Here is a 15,592-nt window from a genome sequence, read left to right as displayed (position 1 = left end):
AACTCTGTAAGAGTCGTGTAAAGTAATGTTTTCCAATCTGGAGTCTCGTTTCTTAAGGAAAGCGTTTATTTTAAATTACAGGTCAAACAAACTAACAAAATAGAAGCAGATCCTTTTCCTACCCAATTTTTGTAATGAATGCAGTCTAAAGCGGCAAGTGTTTTCTTGTTGTTGTTGTTTTTTCCAACCCCACTTAAACACGTCCGTCCCAGTAGGTAGGTTTCATCTCTTGAAATCACTGGAATGTGTGTCCGTCTTTTTGTTGAGGATGCCTGGCCAACTGCTTGAAATCTCCAGCGACAAAAAAGTGGATCTTTTCACAGTTGAGGAAGCTTGTCAACAGGCGTGTCAAATTTGAAATCTGTAGGAAAAAGTTCGGCAGCGCGAGGGTAGATGAGCCGGTACGACTGTCGGATGGTCACATCCGCGACGCCGGCAATGTCTCCGATTTCTGGAGAGGAACGGAGAAGAGGCAGAATTTTAGGAATTAGGCCTGATAATATTCATCTGTGATCCAATTAACACAGGTTTTTTCTACATTTTGTAATTTCATTTAAACTACAAGGTGTTCCAAAATGTTTGACCCCATTGCGTAGGCCAATCAATGATATTTTTCGCTGGAACATCCTCAAAATTTAACAGCTTGTGTAAAAATGTTTCAAGTTTTTGTTTGTAATGCTTGGCATTTCTATCTTTTCAGGTTAAGAAATGCCCCTCACTTCCAAAGAAAAGGCATTTTGCGTGTTAGACTATGCTTGGACTCAGTTACCCAAGACAGTGCAGCAGTACCTCTTAAGAAGGCACCAACGACAAAACACATTAGGACTTGGCACCAAAATTTTCAAGGAAAGGGCTGCAGTGTGGCTTTCCATACTTGCTCTACTAACACACTTTCAATGACTCGAAGGCTTGACCAACCAGCTCCACCATCTCTGCGGTCTCAAAATGATTAGCCTACCAAATGGACTCAAACATTTTGGAACACCCTGTAATTGCAGTCCAAACTCGAATGAAAAATGTGCACTAAACAGGTCAAAGTTAGCTTTTGCTAAAATGATAGGTGCTACTCAAAATATCAGACCTCATGTCCTAGTTGGGCTCATGGCATACTACCCTGAAAAAAAAAGAGTCTGATTTTGGAAATTAAGCAGGGTCAGCCCTGGTTAGTACTATATTCCCAGGCAGTCTCCCATCCAAGTACTAACCAGCGCCGACCCCACTTAATTTCCAAAATGAGATGCTTTTTCAGGGTAGTATGCCACGAGCCCAACTAGGACAAGTGATCTGGTATTTTGAGTAGCACCTATCATTTTAGCAAAAGCTAACTTTGACCTGTTTAGTGCAGATTTTTCATTGAGTCTGGACTGCAATTACAGGGTGTTCCAAAATGTTTGAGCCCATTTGGTAGGCCAATCATTTTGAGACAGCAGAGCAGGTTGGTGAAGCCTTCCTGTCAATGAAAGAGTGTTAGACGAGCAAGTATGGAAATCCACATTCCAGCCCTTTCTTTGAAATTTTTGGTGCCAAGTCCTAATTTGTTTTGTATGGAGCCTTCCTTGCAAAATGTGTGAAGAAGGCCCGGTGCTGCACTATCTTGGGTGACTGAGTCCAAGCATAGTCTAACACACAAAATGTCTTTTCTTTGAAAGTGAACGGCATTGCTTAACCTGAAAAGATAGAAATGCCAAACGTCACACACAAAAACCTGAAACGTTTCTACACAAGCTGTGAAAATTTGAGGTCAGTCCAACGAAAATCCTCAAAATGATTGGCCTACAAAATGGGGTCAACCATTTTGGAACATCCTGTATTTAAAACCCTAACAGTTTGTGTTGCCCTTTTAGATGCTACATTAATCTTTGACTTTTTTCCCCTGGTAGGTCGGTTATTTACCTTTTTGCGTCTTCTTCTCAGCAGAGGCCTGTGAGGCCATGTAGATGGCGGCGGCAGCCACGGAGATGGGACTGCGTCCAGGCACCAGGTCCAACTCCACGGCCTTCGTAGCGATGTAAGTGGCGGCCATTTGCACCTGCTTGGGCAGGCCCAAGTTGGAGCAGAAGCGCGACATGAAGTCTCCCGTGGTTATCAGATCCACGCTGGTCTCCAGCGCCTTCAGGATCAGCTTGAAGCAACGGCCGATTTCCTTCTTGGAGATGCGAGACACGGCGCAGATTTCTGCCGGGGGAGGAAACAGAATTGTTCGCAGAGGAATCGAGGCAGAGAGCTTTGACTTGGTGTCAGACCTTTAAATGTCCGCGGGACGCCTTCTTGCCTACAGGCGATATAGAGGCAGGCCGACGCGATGGCGTCGTTGGCTCGGCCCTTCAGGCTTTTCTGTTCATAAACTTGCTTGAAGAGGTTGTTGGTTCTGTCCTGCAAGGCCAACAACACTGATTAGAGCATCCAAAACTACAGATTTGAGTGCTTTTGATTGTCCAAAGTACACATTGAGTCTAGAGAAATATAAATATTTACTTTAATTTAGCTTTAAAAATATATGCAGCTCTTTTTTTTAAGTTCTGTAAAATGACATTGAAATAAAAAAAATGTTGGATTGGGCACAAGTAAAGAATGTTGTTGACAACCCTGACAAATTTGAATGAATAAAACTATTTTTTTTTTTTTTTTTTTTTTTTTTTTTTTTTTAAGAGCTTTCAAATTGTCTTTTTTGTCAGTGCTCGGATTGAGTTGGCGTGTCGCAGCCGGCTGTCAAAAACACTCCCCAGCAGTGGTTAGCATTGATGCTAATACGTTTTACATGTTTCCGCTGTCAGGAATGCCGAAAAGGATTTACAAGGATTCATAAATTGTAATATTCCGCGAAAAAAATCTTATTACGAAATTAAAACGGAAATAGGACTAACATTACATCATAGATTGTACAATTACAATATTTAAATGGTAAAATGTTGAAATTTAAGTGTATTTTGTTGCTTATTTTTATGTAACATGAAATGGAAGTTGTTTCAAAGGCTTCAACTTTTGTTGACATTAAATTAAATATGTGTCTAAAAATAAAAGTCAGAATGTTACCAGATTTAAACTTGTTCTTTTGTTTTTACTTTACGTGAAACTGAAGTTGTTTGGTTACTAGGGCATCAACTTTTGGCGAAGTAAAGTCTGTGTGAGCACCACATTGCTTTACACACCATATTAGAGGATTAAAAATACTGGGAGCAAGTCATTAAATTGTCAGATTAAAAATGTTACATTAAATGTTTACATTACGTGAACCAGAAGTTGTTCATGGTCCTATACATCAACTTTTGATGACATTAGGTCGGTGTAAAGATTTTGAAATAGTTTGGGGGATTTTTATGATTCCTGTTGATAAAACTTTGATGAGAACCACTTTATATTGTTAATATAGGCGATATAGTTTTAAATTAGAAGATTTTCAACCGGTGGTGTGTCTTGAGATTTTTTCCAATACAAAAAGTGTACCGCAGCTCAAAAAAGGTTGGGAAACACTGGTATAGTGTATGATGGAGCACAGTTGTCGATTATTTCGATAATTGGCGGCCAGCCCTTGTCAACTTACGATGATGTTTCTAGGCAGGTTGATCCGATCGGCCATGGTGGTGATCTCTTTGAAGGCGTTGAGCATGGCGCGGTCCGAACTGCTCATGGTGCGCCGGTTCTGGTACTTGGAGTTGCCGAATTCATCAAAACTAGCAGCGCCCGTTCCCTGCGAGTAGAAAAGAAATGTGGTTGACTTCAATGGCAAATTGGGAGACGCATTTTGAGGAGAAAAAAAACTGAAAACGTACTGAAAAAAAATCTCCAAGAAACTACTGTGAGAATCAACTCGCATTTTCAAGAAAAAGTACGTGGAGGAAAAAATTAAAGATTTTTTAGACTTCTATTGACGTAAGTTGCGCCGAAACATCTTTCACGGCCAAGTGAGCTAACCTTGCTAATCATGGTTGTTAGGTCTGCCCCATTCAGCAGCGGGTTCTGCGCGTCTCCCACTCGGGAAGGATCTTTCAGTGCTTTTTCGTTCGAGAATGTCCTCCACTCGGAACCCACGTCGATCACACGATCACCTGGGGATTTTTTTTTTTTAAAGGGATTTCCACAATTGTTAGTCAAACTTCTTTTCATCACGGGAACCCAAAAAATAAAATGAGGCATTGGTGGCAAATGCTTACCTACAACGAGGCCGCACTCGGGACAAATCATGTCCCCTGCTCGGTAGTCTTCCACCAAGATGGCATCTGGGTGGTTGGGACATTGAACTCTGGGAAGGGACAACCCATCTCCACTGGTGGGAAAGCATAATTACAAGTCAATAAATGGGGAAGTTACAAAACAATAACCCAATGGTGTTGTGTTGCCAAAAGTACAGAAAGTGAAACAATGTGCCCTCGTACAACATTTTATTGAAAAAAAACTTCAATACACGCTTATCTGCTTTAGGATGACCGTGCACCATTACATATTTAATGTCATGAGGTAAATTTCATTTTGAACTACTCTTGATAGTTATGGGGGATATTTTGGCATTTTCTCTTTAACTCATTGGTTGACATTAAGGGTGCTAAATTTCCAATGCATTTGAAGTAGGAGGGCTGGCAGCGAATTAATGTCTATTGCTGTCAATGGCTCCAATAATTTATAAAAAATATATTTTTGTTTTCTATTGAACTCATGTAAAAAGACTATCGAGTTTTTTCATTGGGTATTAAGAGCTAGTTGAAAATGTGAGTGTTTTGGTCGAGATCAACAACAACAACAACAAAAACCTATGATACACCACTCACTATAAATAACGACTAACCTTACATAATAATTAAGCCTGCGACAGAAAAACAAGTTTTAATAATTTGACGACGCTCCCTAATGTCTCGTCACTGCTATCGAAGCTAACTTTAGCGGCACGGCCAAAGAGTTAAATACACATTTCAAAATTAACAGCGAAGGCAAAATATAACATCAGCAATAATTTCGACGTACAATTGTGCTTTCTACTTCAAAACGAACGGCAACAACAACAACAACAACAGCGCGTGGCCAGAATGACCGGCGTTTGTATGCTATCTATGCTAAACACCAAAATGCTAACGTAAACGCGCGAGGGGGGCTGGCGAGGTTTTATTGTTTTTTTCCCTTGAGACTTTTAAATGCAAAAGAATGAAATAAAGCAAGATCATCGTGGCATTTTGACAACAATTGAGCACCGCACTCACCGGCTTGTCGACGCCATTAGCACAATGTCTGCCAAAGAAACAAACCGCTGGATAGACGGAACCAGAAGTACCCGTATTTATACCTTCGCTGTCACGTGACATTTTTGCTACGGTACATCAGATGGTACATTGTAAGTATAAATTATTATATCACATTATAATACTACATTAAAGAAGCCGTTTGTAACCCCAGCGATATTAACTTTGAATAGATATTTCTATAATTCCTTGTGCTATTTTTTATTTACAGTTGAATAGAAATATTCTATAATTATTTGTGCTATTCTTTATTTACAAACAAAAAATATCTAAAACACTGCCAATATTCAGTTTTTAAAATTAGATTGTACATTAAAATCAGTAAAACTAACAACAATTAAAAGAGCAATAAAATGATCAGACTGTTTTTTCCAAAGCCTCTTGTTAAAAACAATCCATGACAGATTTAAAAGGCATACTATGTATAATAGTTTTGATTAATGGCTTTTTAAATTTTCGTTTACATTGAGGTTCTAACTAAGATGAACCACTGCTGTATGTATGTGTCAAATCCATTTGAAGTGGGAAGGATGGCAGCGAATAAAAAAAGGTCACCTTCATCATTCATTCTGCCACACTACCACTTCAAATAGACAAACTTCAATTAGCAGCAGATGGATGAAAAGGGCCACGAGAGGAGGAGAAACTCATTGGCTGCATTTTGACTGGAATACATGTCCAATCCATTTTGACTGTCTGGTAGCGATCATTCGCATTCCATCTGAGTGTACCGGTCGGTGACTGGACTCATTGTTTGTCATACTCCTTAGATTCTTGTCCGTGTAACCAAGAGTGACAAAGAATCTCTTGTAAAACAGTGTATCAATGCAAGAATACATAAAATCCCTCTTTGTCATTGACGAAGAAAGACGCCAGCAAAAAGAAAACATTGTTAACAGGTGTCTCGCGTACCGACCTTTTCTCCGTTACCCCATGAACGCAGCAAGTGGCCTCTTCAGGAAGTAGCTGTCCTCTCACCGTCCAATCAGCGGTGATCAAAGCACAAGAGCGGCTCCATGTTGGATCAGCCTCTTGGTTCTCGCCTACGCCTACCTGGGTTCTTCTCCGCTTCTTCGTTTGCGTGCATTGTTCCCGACAACAAGGCGTCCACACTTGATGAACATTGCCGCCCTCGCCGTTAAGGGTCGTGATTTATTTCTTCTCGGAATGATGTGGAAGGCGGGCTGAGGAGGAAATTACAGAGGTCCGTTAACGCCACACTGCCAGTAAGTGATGGATCCAGTATGAAATCATTGCTACTTGTTGGTTAATAAGTTTTTGCTATTTTTTGTGGGGGGGGGGTTCAAACACAAATTGCTTGACTCAAAAATCTTTTGCACGAGGAAAAATCCACCGTTTCGTCCTGATTAGGTTGCAAAGTCTACACAAATGATTAGGTTTTCTAAACGTCACACTTGTTCTTCCTCTCGTTCAACTGTAATGTGTCACACGCACATGTTCGCAAGGAAGCTTCAATGGACTCAAGAATGACGTGAACGTTAGTCCACGTCACGAGTGAAATTTTTGCATGACGACCATTTTTGCGCTCTTGTGCGCAACGTCGGAGCGTTTTCCATTCATTTACATTGACCTCTCAACTTAGCCAATTGGGGTATGTTACATTGTTTCTATCGCTCGTTTATTTATTGATGCTATTGGGGGTGATATGCGTCCAATCCATCTTAAATTGCATTGATGAAACAACCTTTTGTAGCTTTTTGGGGGAACGTAAATGTGGTTTAAAAAATATTACAAATAGATGATGTAGCTGTCTTGAAGTGTTGCGTTCAAGGGACTGTAACGTGACTCCGACTTTCAAGACGCACCCCGCCTTCCGCTAGTTGTTTTAGCTCAGAAAAATGATCACAACAAACACAAAAGTTACGAGGTTGTACAAAGTTTGATTTAGTACATAAAACACTACTGATAAAATACTAACTATAGAAAACTAACCTGATAAAATCCTGAAGAAATCCCCAAAAGATCATAAGAAATAAAAGTACATGTAAAAACTTAATAAAATACAAAAAGCATATTTCATTTAAGTGAATAAAAATAAATTAATACCTTTATCTTTTTTAAACTTTTATATTTTCCCCAAAATGCCTTTATTCTTGAAATATTGTTTGTAGTATATGTTAGTAATACTTCAACCTTTTTCTCGCTTGAATCTTGCAATACTATGGCTTTATTTTGGTCATCCTTTTTCCATTCTTTCTAGTCATTCCCACTCCACCTTCTCGTTGCAGGAATGTTCTCGATCACCGAGTTTGCATCCTTGAATGACGTACAGCCAACATACCGCATCTTGAAGCCATGGTGGGATGTCTTCATGGACTACTTGAGCCTGCTTATGCTCATGTTGGCACTCTTTGCCATGACCATGCAGATCACCAGAGACCAGGTGGCCTGCCTTCCATTCATGGAGGAATCGCCCGAGCCTGTAAACGACTCCTTCCCCTCGCCCAGCTCACAAGAAGTCATTGCCACGGCAGAGAGCAGAGGCCTACCCGTCAGTGACGTCAATGGTTTCCAGAGCTTGTATCAAAGCAACGGCAGAGCCGGAGAGAAATGTTCCCATCAGCCACCGGCGCTGGGAATCCAAACCAATCTGGATTTTCAGCAGTACGTGTTTATCAACCAAATGTGTTACCACCTGGTCCTGCCCTGGTATTCCAAATTCTTCCCCTACCTGATATTGATCAACACGGTCATTCTCATGGTCAGCAGCAATTTCTGGTTCAAATTCCCCAAGACCAGCTCCAAAATAGAACACTTTGTCTCCATCCTGTGCCGGTGTTTCGAGTCGCCCTGGACCACCAAGGCCGTGTCAGAGACGGCCTGCGAGGACTCCGAGGAGAACAAGCAGAGGTTGAGCGGGACCTCTTCTGCGCGCAAGAAGGCCTCGGCGGAGGGGAAGGAAGAAGCTTCCGCCTCCACTTCCCCCGACTTGGAAGGCGTGGTCTCCGCAGATACGCCCATCGCCGAAGCCCCCACGGCGACCATGCCCATCTTGGACAAAAAGGACGGCGAGCAGGCAAAGGCCCTGTTCGAGAAAGTGCGCAAGTTCCGAGCTCACGTGGAGGACGACGATTTCATCTACAGGTTTTACTCCTCGCAGACCATCTTCAAAACGGCCACCTTTATTTCCATGCTCTCCTACACGTCGAGCTTTGTAGTGAAAATTCATTTTGTCCACATCTGCGAGACGGACGTCAAAGCGTTGGTCGGCTACGGAAAATTCTTCTGCACGCACAACATGGCGTTCATGTTAGACAAGATGCTAATTTGCTACATCGCTCTGATGATCATTTACGGGATCGTGTGCCTCTACTCCCTCTTTTGGGTTTTTCGGGGACCTCTGAAGGAGTATTCCTTTGAGAAGGTCAGGGAGGAGAGCAGCTTCAGTGACATCCCGGATGTCAAAAATGACTTTGCCTTCCTCTTGCACATGGTGGACCAATACGACCAGCTGTACTCCAAGCGTTTCGGCGTCTTCCTGTCGGAGGTGAGCGAGAACAAGCTGAGGGAGATTAGCCTCAATCATGAGTGGAACTTCAAAAAGGCCAAGAAGTTTGTGACCCAGAATGCTCAGGAGCAGCAAGAGCTGCACCTCAAGAACCTTTTCGGTCTCCCCAACGTGGTCTTCGACCTGACCGACCTGGAGGTCCTCAAGCTGGAAAAAATCCCCGAGGTCAGATTCACGGCCAACGTCTCTCAGATGACCAGTCTGAGGGAACTTCACCTCTACGACTGCCCGGCCAAAGTGGAACGAACGGGATTCGCCTTCCTCCGCGACCACCTCCACTACCTCCACATCAATTTCACCGACGTGGCCGAGATCCCCACCTGGGTCTTCTTGTTGAGAAATTTGCGAGAGCTCCACATTGTCAGCAACCTGAGCTTGGAGAATAACAAGATGGCGGGTCTGGAGTCCATGCGAGACTTGAAGCAATTAAAACTATTATGCCTGAAGGGCAAGCTCCCTAAACTGCCCCCCAACATCACCGACGTGTCGCAGCACCTGGAGGTCCTAGTGGTGCACAACGATGGCACCAAACCGAGCGGGCTGAATACTCTGAAAAAAATGATGAACCTCACCAATCTGGAATTGCACTGTTGCAACCTGGAAAAGATTCCTCACGCTATTTTCAGTTTGATCAACCTACTCAAGCTGGATCTCAAGTCCAATAACATCCAGACCATCGAGGAGATCGTCAGTCTCCAGCACCTGAAGAAGCTGACCTGCCTGAGGTTGTGGCACAACAAAATCACAACCATCCCGTCGTCTATCGACAAGGGCAAGTCTCTGGAAATCCTCGACCTTTCCCACAATAAACTGGAGATGCTGCCGCTGACCTTGTTCAAGCTACCGCGACTCGTCAGCCTGGACGTGTGCCACAACTTCATCAAGGTGCTCCCGGAGGAAGTGGGTCTCCTGGTGGCCCTGCAACACCTGGGCGTCACCTCCAACAAACTGCAGACCATACCCAAAAATCTCTTCAGGTGCACCAAGCTAAAGGTGCTCTGCTTGGGCCACAACTATTTGAAGGAACTGTCAGAGTCTGTGGGCGACCTGGTCCTGCTTGAACATTTGGAGCTGGAGGGCAACAATCTGGAAAAGCTTCCCGCGCAGCTCGGGAAATGCCGTTCGCTGCGCCGAAGTCAGCTCCTGGTGGAGGATCGTATCTTCATGACTTTGCCGTTGGAGATCAGGGACAATATCAGTCAAGACGATGACAATGCCACTACGACTGCTTCATAGATTAGTCGAGGGGGTCGAAAACCTTGCTAGCAACGGTGCATAATAGTGCTTTGTCGTCTTGTTTTCAGAACGGGCCAGCGTAACCCACAATGCATCATGATAAATGGTCAACAATTGATGGTCGCTACCCACGATGCGCCGAGTCTTTCAGCGCTCACGATTCATCGCATCATATGTACTTGCGATTTAACTGCATTATACACAATAACATCGCTACCTAATTGTGCGTTGTCACTTTTGTTTTCAGGACCCATCCAGGTCACCCCCAAGTGCATCTTTAGAAGTACCAGTCAACAACTGATAGTCACTATTTAGGGTGTAACCCACGACGCACTGATTCCCAAAAATGATTTTCTGTTTCCGGGTTAATGGCAGACAATAAGAGAGCTTTATGCGCTCCCGATTAATACATACATACTCTGGATTAACTGCGATTATTCGCAATATGTACGCACACCGATAATAAATGCATACATACTATATACAGTAATAACGATCAAATCGGAATGTGTCCTGACTTTTCCCTTTCTTGTTCTTACCCTTCCCACATGGTATCGCTTGGTAAATAAAGTCATAATAAGCACGTATTGCTATTTTTAGCTTTGTAGTATATATTCTACTAAATACAATTGTCATATTTACATCTAGCACACTCCTAGTGGCTTCTTCTTAGGGTGGATTTGGTGTTTCATACATGATTAAAATAAGTAATTAAACATTAATTTGTCAGTTAACTCAGTTGCTTTGGCTAGCAAAAAAAACTCATTTACTATGTCAAAAACATTTCAAAATGTATCTTGTCCTACATTTTTAACTGATTCATGTCGTGTACATGTTTTTTTTTAAAAGTCAGAATATCTAGACATACAAAAGTATTTTTTGCAAGAAATGTCCAGTTCTACCAAAATTTGACATAAACATCCCTATTTATTTCCAATTGCCCCATTCATTTCCATGCAATCTTTTGATAATTGGCGTGGAAGAAATTTGTTTCGCAAATATTTTTTATTGTATTGATTTAGGAACAAAAGGATTTTCGCCATATTAGTGTTTGCATAGTTTGTAACTCATATTGTGATTTTGAATTGGTGTATTCATGACCTACCAATGATTGTTTTTAGTGTACATTTATATCTAGCTTCTCTGGAACAGTGGCAACCAGAGATGAACATTCATTTGGAGATTTTTTTCTTCACAAAGGGCCAAATGGAAATTAAAAAAAATATCTATCTTGTCCATTCTTCATTGTGTTTACTTGAATGTTTCCTGTTTTTGTCTGTTTCAAGTTAATAGTATATTTAGAATTTTAACCACAGCTGTTCAAGGCACTTTAATGTAAAGAAACAGGAATATTCTCCTAAAATGTATGTTCTGCATTTTGTTTTAGTTTGGCTCATCCTGCGACTTTATTTATTTGTTTTTTATTAAAAAAAACTTACTGTAATTTTATTTTTATTTTTTTATTAATTGAAAAAAATCAAGATAATTGTTAGTTTCCCTTTTTGTGTATTTAAAAATGCTAAGAATAAATACATAGGGAAAAAAGAATAAATATTCAATTTTTCCCGTTTTTTCTAATTTTGTTTTACTTAAAAATTAAATTTGGGGGAAAAAGTGAGAAAATATTTTCCCATTCACTGCCCTAGACGTCCAGTCCATTTGACCAGTTCATCCCACTTCAAATGGGTTTTAGGTTTGCTGTCTTTCACTATTGTTTTAATTCGTAGTAACTTAAGTAACTTTCATAAAAGCATCTTTTGGTGCTTTTTTTAGAGTGACCGGGTCCTACTGGATGCCTTTAGCACTCATTAACAACCAATTTACCCCATTTATTTTGACGCAGTAGAATAACCCGTTCAAAGCAACAAGAAAAAAGTGCACAATAGCACCACCTACTGGTTGTTGACATTGAACAGTGAGGCGAATGGGGAGTTCATTTCATTCTTCCATACCAGTTTTCTCCATCCATGCATTCGATCATTTCCTACACTGAAAAAAGGGAAACGATATCATGAATCCGCAAAAACATATTGCTTATATTAATATTTCAGGGTCAGAGTCAACTAGGAATCGTCGGGTTAGTCGCTTCACGCCATCCAGCGGGTAAGCTACTCGATTAACAGTTAGCCATGTGCTAGTTTCATGTACAATCAACACTCAATTCTTAGCATGAATGAAAAGAAAACAGCAAATGAAGCATTTTTTTACTTGCGTGTAAGAGGTTTTTGTGGCTAATATAAACAAGCTAAGCTGTTAGCTTGATTGCACTCTCATCGATCGTTGGTTAGCCACTTTTGAATTGAATTCAATGCTTTTCTTGTCATTATTTATGCATTTCGGCACGTAATCATAATAGTGTTTTTGTTGTTGTCATTTACCAGAAATCCCGAAGACGATAACAAAAGCACGAAACATGTTCCGAAGAGATCGTCAACCGAGCTCAAGAAGAGCGGCGGATCTGCTCAGGCGACGCCGGAAAAAGGAGCTCCATTTCGGCCAGGTAAATCGTGAAATCGGCCCGTTCATTCATTCATTTTATCAACCACCGTAATTATTAATTTGGTTAAATTTGTGTTATCAGTAGAAACATATGTGGATCAACTCAGTCCATGCCAATTAAAGTTAATTTAAAAAAATATGTTGTTGTTATTATTGATCATTCTATTATTTAAACTAATGTATTATGATTGACAGTAATAGGAATCCATTCGTTGAGTGTTCATGTTTTACTATACGTATATATTCTAATATTGTAACGTTAATAATAATGATTCTTTTATAACTGTGTTTATAAATTGTCAAAAAGAAAAAACTACAATTTTCATTGTGACCATATTTGGTCATTTAAAACAAAACGAATTGTATTATTTTGGCAATGGCAGCCACTGAGTTCCTAAATGTGTAATAAAATCTTAGATTGTAAAAATAGTGTGCTACTTTCCTATTAGCTGTACAACAAATTCACAAAAATGAGCCTAACTTTTTTTTCCTTGTTTTGGGACCCCCACCCACAGCAAAACCCACTTCTCGTTCTAAATGGAAGTCTTCATTCACACCAATCAATCGTAAAAATCCTGGAAATAATTTAGAGGAGCAAAACAGTGAAGAAAAGTAAGACTGATTTTGATCTTCTACCCCAAAAATTAAAGCATTCAAGTCAAATGAAACATGTTCTAAAAATCGCCTTTTTTTTCCTAATGTGCAACCCTCAGGCCCGATCTTTACGACCCCTTTGATGGCCCCGAGAATTCCTCGTCGGATGGGTCTGAAAACCCCGACTGGCAACGCTCCTTGCAGGACAGAAAATACCGCGCTGACCCATCTGGTCGGCCATCTTTCAGCCGCGAGAATCGGCAGTATTCTGAGCATCACAGAATAGAACGGAGCAAAGAAGAAGAGATGAACATGCTCGATTACAGACCAGTACGATTACCCTTTAGAGTCGTCGAAGGCCTACTGGTCTAAGTGGTGAAACCAACAGCCTCGTTTTTACCTCCACAGACAGTTCAGCGTGTTCAATTATACTCGCCCGCCTTGCAGCGGGATTATGAAATGAAGGAGCCCCCGAAAGCAGGTAAAATAAACACATCTTTTGTGAATTTCAGAGTATTGTCCTTTTAAATATTTCAAAACGGAGCGAACTTAATACCAACGCTTCCTGGTTAGCAGACCCTGGAACCCGTCGAGTTAGCCGCTTTAGTCAAGAACCACCTAGCAGGTATTATACTCGATTAACCATTAGCCAGTTGTTGGAATCAAATTTACATGGAAGCAACACTTATTCTCCCTTTTTGCATTATGGTACGTAATTAGAGTTTTTTTATTATTTCCCAGAGTGTCCAGAGACTTGAAAGAAAGTATAATTGACATTGCAAGAAGAGCCACAGCCGAGCCCGTGATTAGCGACGTATCAGTTAAGGCCATGCAGGCAGAGTCCCCTCAGACAGGTAAACCATGAAACAAACAACCAAAAATATTCTATTCCTAGTTTTTTTTCTCCAGGGTAAACCATATAGTAAATATTTAACTCATTTTGATGAACGTCCATTTGCCTCCTCCTACTCAAAATAAATGTAATGCATGCAGTCATCAATGGCACTGAAACCAGAGCATTCAAAGGCAAGATTCACGATTCTTTGGGTATTACAGGTCATCTTTAGGACATTTTAGGGCATTTACAGGTCATTTACTGTTGATTTTGAGTCACTGCCTCTTATTTTGGGGACATTTCTGGGTCACTTGCTTTTCAGTAACCCAAAATCAACAGGAAGTGACCCAGAAAGTGACTGAATATAGCGATAATTGTATACGAGATAATCGTCATCGTGTATCACAAATTGCCATCCCTATGAACTACAGTCTTCATGATTCCCGATAATTCATTTTTCTTTTTGCCTATCAGCCCAATCCTCTATTGGCCTTTCTCAATGGAAGTCCCTCAAACCGCTGGATCAGAAAGATACTGAAGATGATTCACCCAAGAAAAACAGTGAAAAAAGGTAACACCTCTTAAGTGAAATACCCTCAAAGTTGCAGAGTGAAAATTGCACCATGTTTTCCCCTCTGCCCCCTTCAGGGCTGAACTTTATAAACCTTTCGACAAAGCCGAGAAAGCTTCATCTGGTGACGGCGAAAACGCCGGGTGGGACGGCGGGTATCTGGACTACCGTGTCTTACCGCAGTGGGAGACAGAAGCAGCACACGAGAGGCACAACTTCGATACGGGTCGGCTAGCCGAGAGACGGTCGTACAGTCCGGACAGGGATGGATCAGGTCGGCGATCTTTCAGCCCTGACAGTCGGCGGTATTCTGAGATTTATAGAAGAGAAAGGAGCAAAGAAGAACAGGTGATGACCATGCTGGATTACCAAAAAATATATATAAAAATTGTCGCATTGGGTAACCACGTTTATTCGCTGTATAAGTTCAATTATTTGTAAAATACATTATTTAAACAATCTTTTGGCACCCTTATTTTGGGATTGCACAACTGAAAAAAGGCATAGCACTCTTAGATGAGTATCATTTTGCGTTACATGTTTGGTTTATGAAATAAATTGGATATCTTGCAATTAGATTATACACTTAAACCAATAGTAATGATAAACTACTACATCTGTCTTGACATCCATTTTTTGTCTTATTAGTTTTTAGGTGTTTTATTTATGAAATGAAGACAACTTTATTATTTTTTGATTCATTAACTGAAATTAATTGCATTGTCAGACACTTGTAAATAATTGCGCACAAACTAATAATATTCAAATGTAGTAGTTACAGTTGTACTAAAATTCAGTTATCAGGTGTTTACTAAGTTTAATGACTGTCATTTTTGTTAACTTTTGTTATTATAAAAGAAGAGCTGATAAAATAATGACCTTATTTTCTTATCCACAGATCATCATAAGTGATCACCAGGATTATGAAATGGAGTCTGAGCCTGTGAGAGCGGGTAAAGAAACATTCAATACAGATTCTTCCTAATCTTTTGAATGGCACTCATTGTATTTTTACGCCTTTTTAGAACCGGATTACTCTTGGCCAGGAAATCTGTTAAAAAGAGCAAGAAGAACGTCTGTACAAATGGACAAGTGAGTAA

General features: G+C 40.7%; 3 protein-coding genes and 1 long non-coding RNA gene across 6 annotated transcripts in view; 2 read left to right on the top strand and 2 right to left on the bottom strand.

The window, feature by feature from the left end:
* Positions 1-43: 43 nt before the first annotated feature.
* gtf2b (general transcription factor IIB) lies at positions 44-5,284 on the bottom strand. The gene is made up of 7 exons (XM_077614678.1): positions 5,190-5,284; positions 4,152-4,264; positions 3,913-4,046; positions 3,542-3,688; positions 2,244-2,373; positions 1,894-2,175; positions 44-451 (listed from the first exon to the last, which is right to left on the bottom strand). Exons 1-7 carry the CDS (start codon positions 5,204-5,206, stop codon positions 318-320), a joined length of 957 nt encoding a protein of 318 aa, XP_077470804.1. The 5' UTR covers positions 5,207-5,284; the 3' UTR covers positions 44-317.
* Positions 5,285-5,875: 591 nt separating this feature from the next.
* LOC144085629 (uncharacterized) lies at positions 5,876-12,503 on the bottom strand. The gene is made up of 3 exons (XR_013304198.1): positions 12,372-12,503; positions 11,890-11,982; positions 5,876-6,412 (listed from the first exon to the last, which is right to left on the bottom strand). It is a non-coding gene; the product is annotated as an uncharacterized LOC144085629 (long non-coding RNA).
* LOC144085620 (volume-regulated anion channel subunit LRRC8D-like) lies at positions 6,175-11,227 on the top strand. Of its 2 annotated transcripts, none has more exons than XM_077615086.1 (2): positions 6,175-6,454; positions 7,478-11,227. In XM_077615086.1, the coding sequence occupies exon 2, from the start codon at positions 7,480-7,482 to the stop codon at positions 9,991-9,993; it is 2,514 nt and encodes an 837-aa protein (XP_077471212.1). In that variant the 5' UTR covers positions 6,175-6,454; positions 7,478-7,479; the 3' UTR covers positions 9,994-11,227. The 2 variants fall into 2 exon arrangements, with proteins under 2 accessions (XP_077471212.1, XP_077471213.1); XM_077615087.1 differs by lacking the exon at positions 6,175-6,454 and adding an exon at positions 6,610-6,840.
* The window catches only part of LOC144085624 (uncharacterized), a 5,652-nt gene continuing 1,951 nt past the window's right edge, over positions 11,892-15,592 (top strand). The window contains exons 1-11 of one of the 2 annotated variants that reach the window (XM_077615096.1): positions 11,892-12,096; positions 12,375-12,493; positions 13,008-13,104; positions 13,206-13,416; positions 13,495-13,567; positions 13,663-13,711; positions 13,828-13,940; positions 14,396-14,492; positions 14,570-14,840; positions 15,391-15,445; positions 15,518-15,584. In XM_077615096.1, coding sequence (XP_077471222.1) covers positions 12,005-12,096; positions 12,375-12,493; positions 13,008-13,104; positions 13,206-13,416; positions 13,495-13,567; positions 13,663-13,711; positions 13,828-13,940; positions 14,396-14,492; positions 14,570-14,840; positions 15,391-15,445; positions 15,518-15,584 — 1,244 coding nt within the window. In that variant the 5' untranslated portion in view covers positions 11,892-12,004. Of the gene's footprint in view, positions 12,097-12,374; positions 12,494-13,007; positions 13,105-13,205; positions 13,417-13,494; positions 13,568-13,659; positions 13,712-13,827; positions 13,941-14,395; positions 14,493-14,569; positions 14,841-15,390; positions 15,446-15,517; positions 15,585-15,592 lie in introns of both variants that reach the window. The other variant, XM_077615094.1, reaches the window with a different exon arrangement.

This window comes from Stigmatopora argus, chromosome 12 (assembly GCF_051989625.1).
Source record: "Stigmatopora argus isolate UIUO_Sarg chromosome 12, RoL_Sarg_1.0, whole genome shotgun sequence".
In the NCBI taxonomy this organism is placed as follows: Eukaryota; Metazoa; Chordata; class Actinopteri; order Syngnathiformes; family Syngnathidae; genus Stigmatopora; species Stigmatopora argus.
The sequence above is the reverse complement of the archived record's forward strand: the minus strand, read 5'-3'. Positions and strand labels throughout refer to the sequence as shown.

What these genes read in the sequence shown, in the direction of transcription:
- gtf2b (XM_077614678.1), bottom strand. An exon ending in CGTCCCGCGGACATTTAAAG is followed by an intron (nt 2,176 to 2,243) that starts GTCTGACACCAA and finishes CTCCCCCGGCAG; the next exon opens with AAATCTGCGCCGTGTCTCGC. An exon ending in TGAGAAGAAGACGCAAAAAG is followed by an intron (nt 452 to 1,893) that starts GTAAATAACCGA and finishes GTTCCTCTCCAG; the next exon opens with AAATCGGAGACATTGCCGGC.
- LOC144085620 (XM_077615086.1), top strand. Translation starts at nt 7,480, where the DNA reads ATGTTCTCGATCACCGAGTTTGCATCCTTGAATGACGTACAGCCAACA.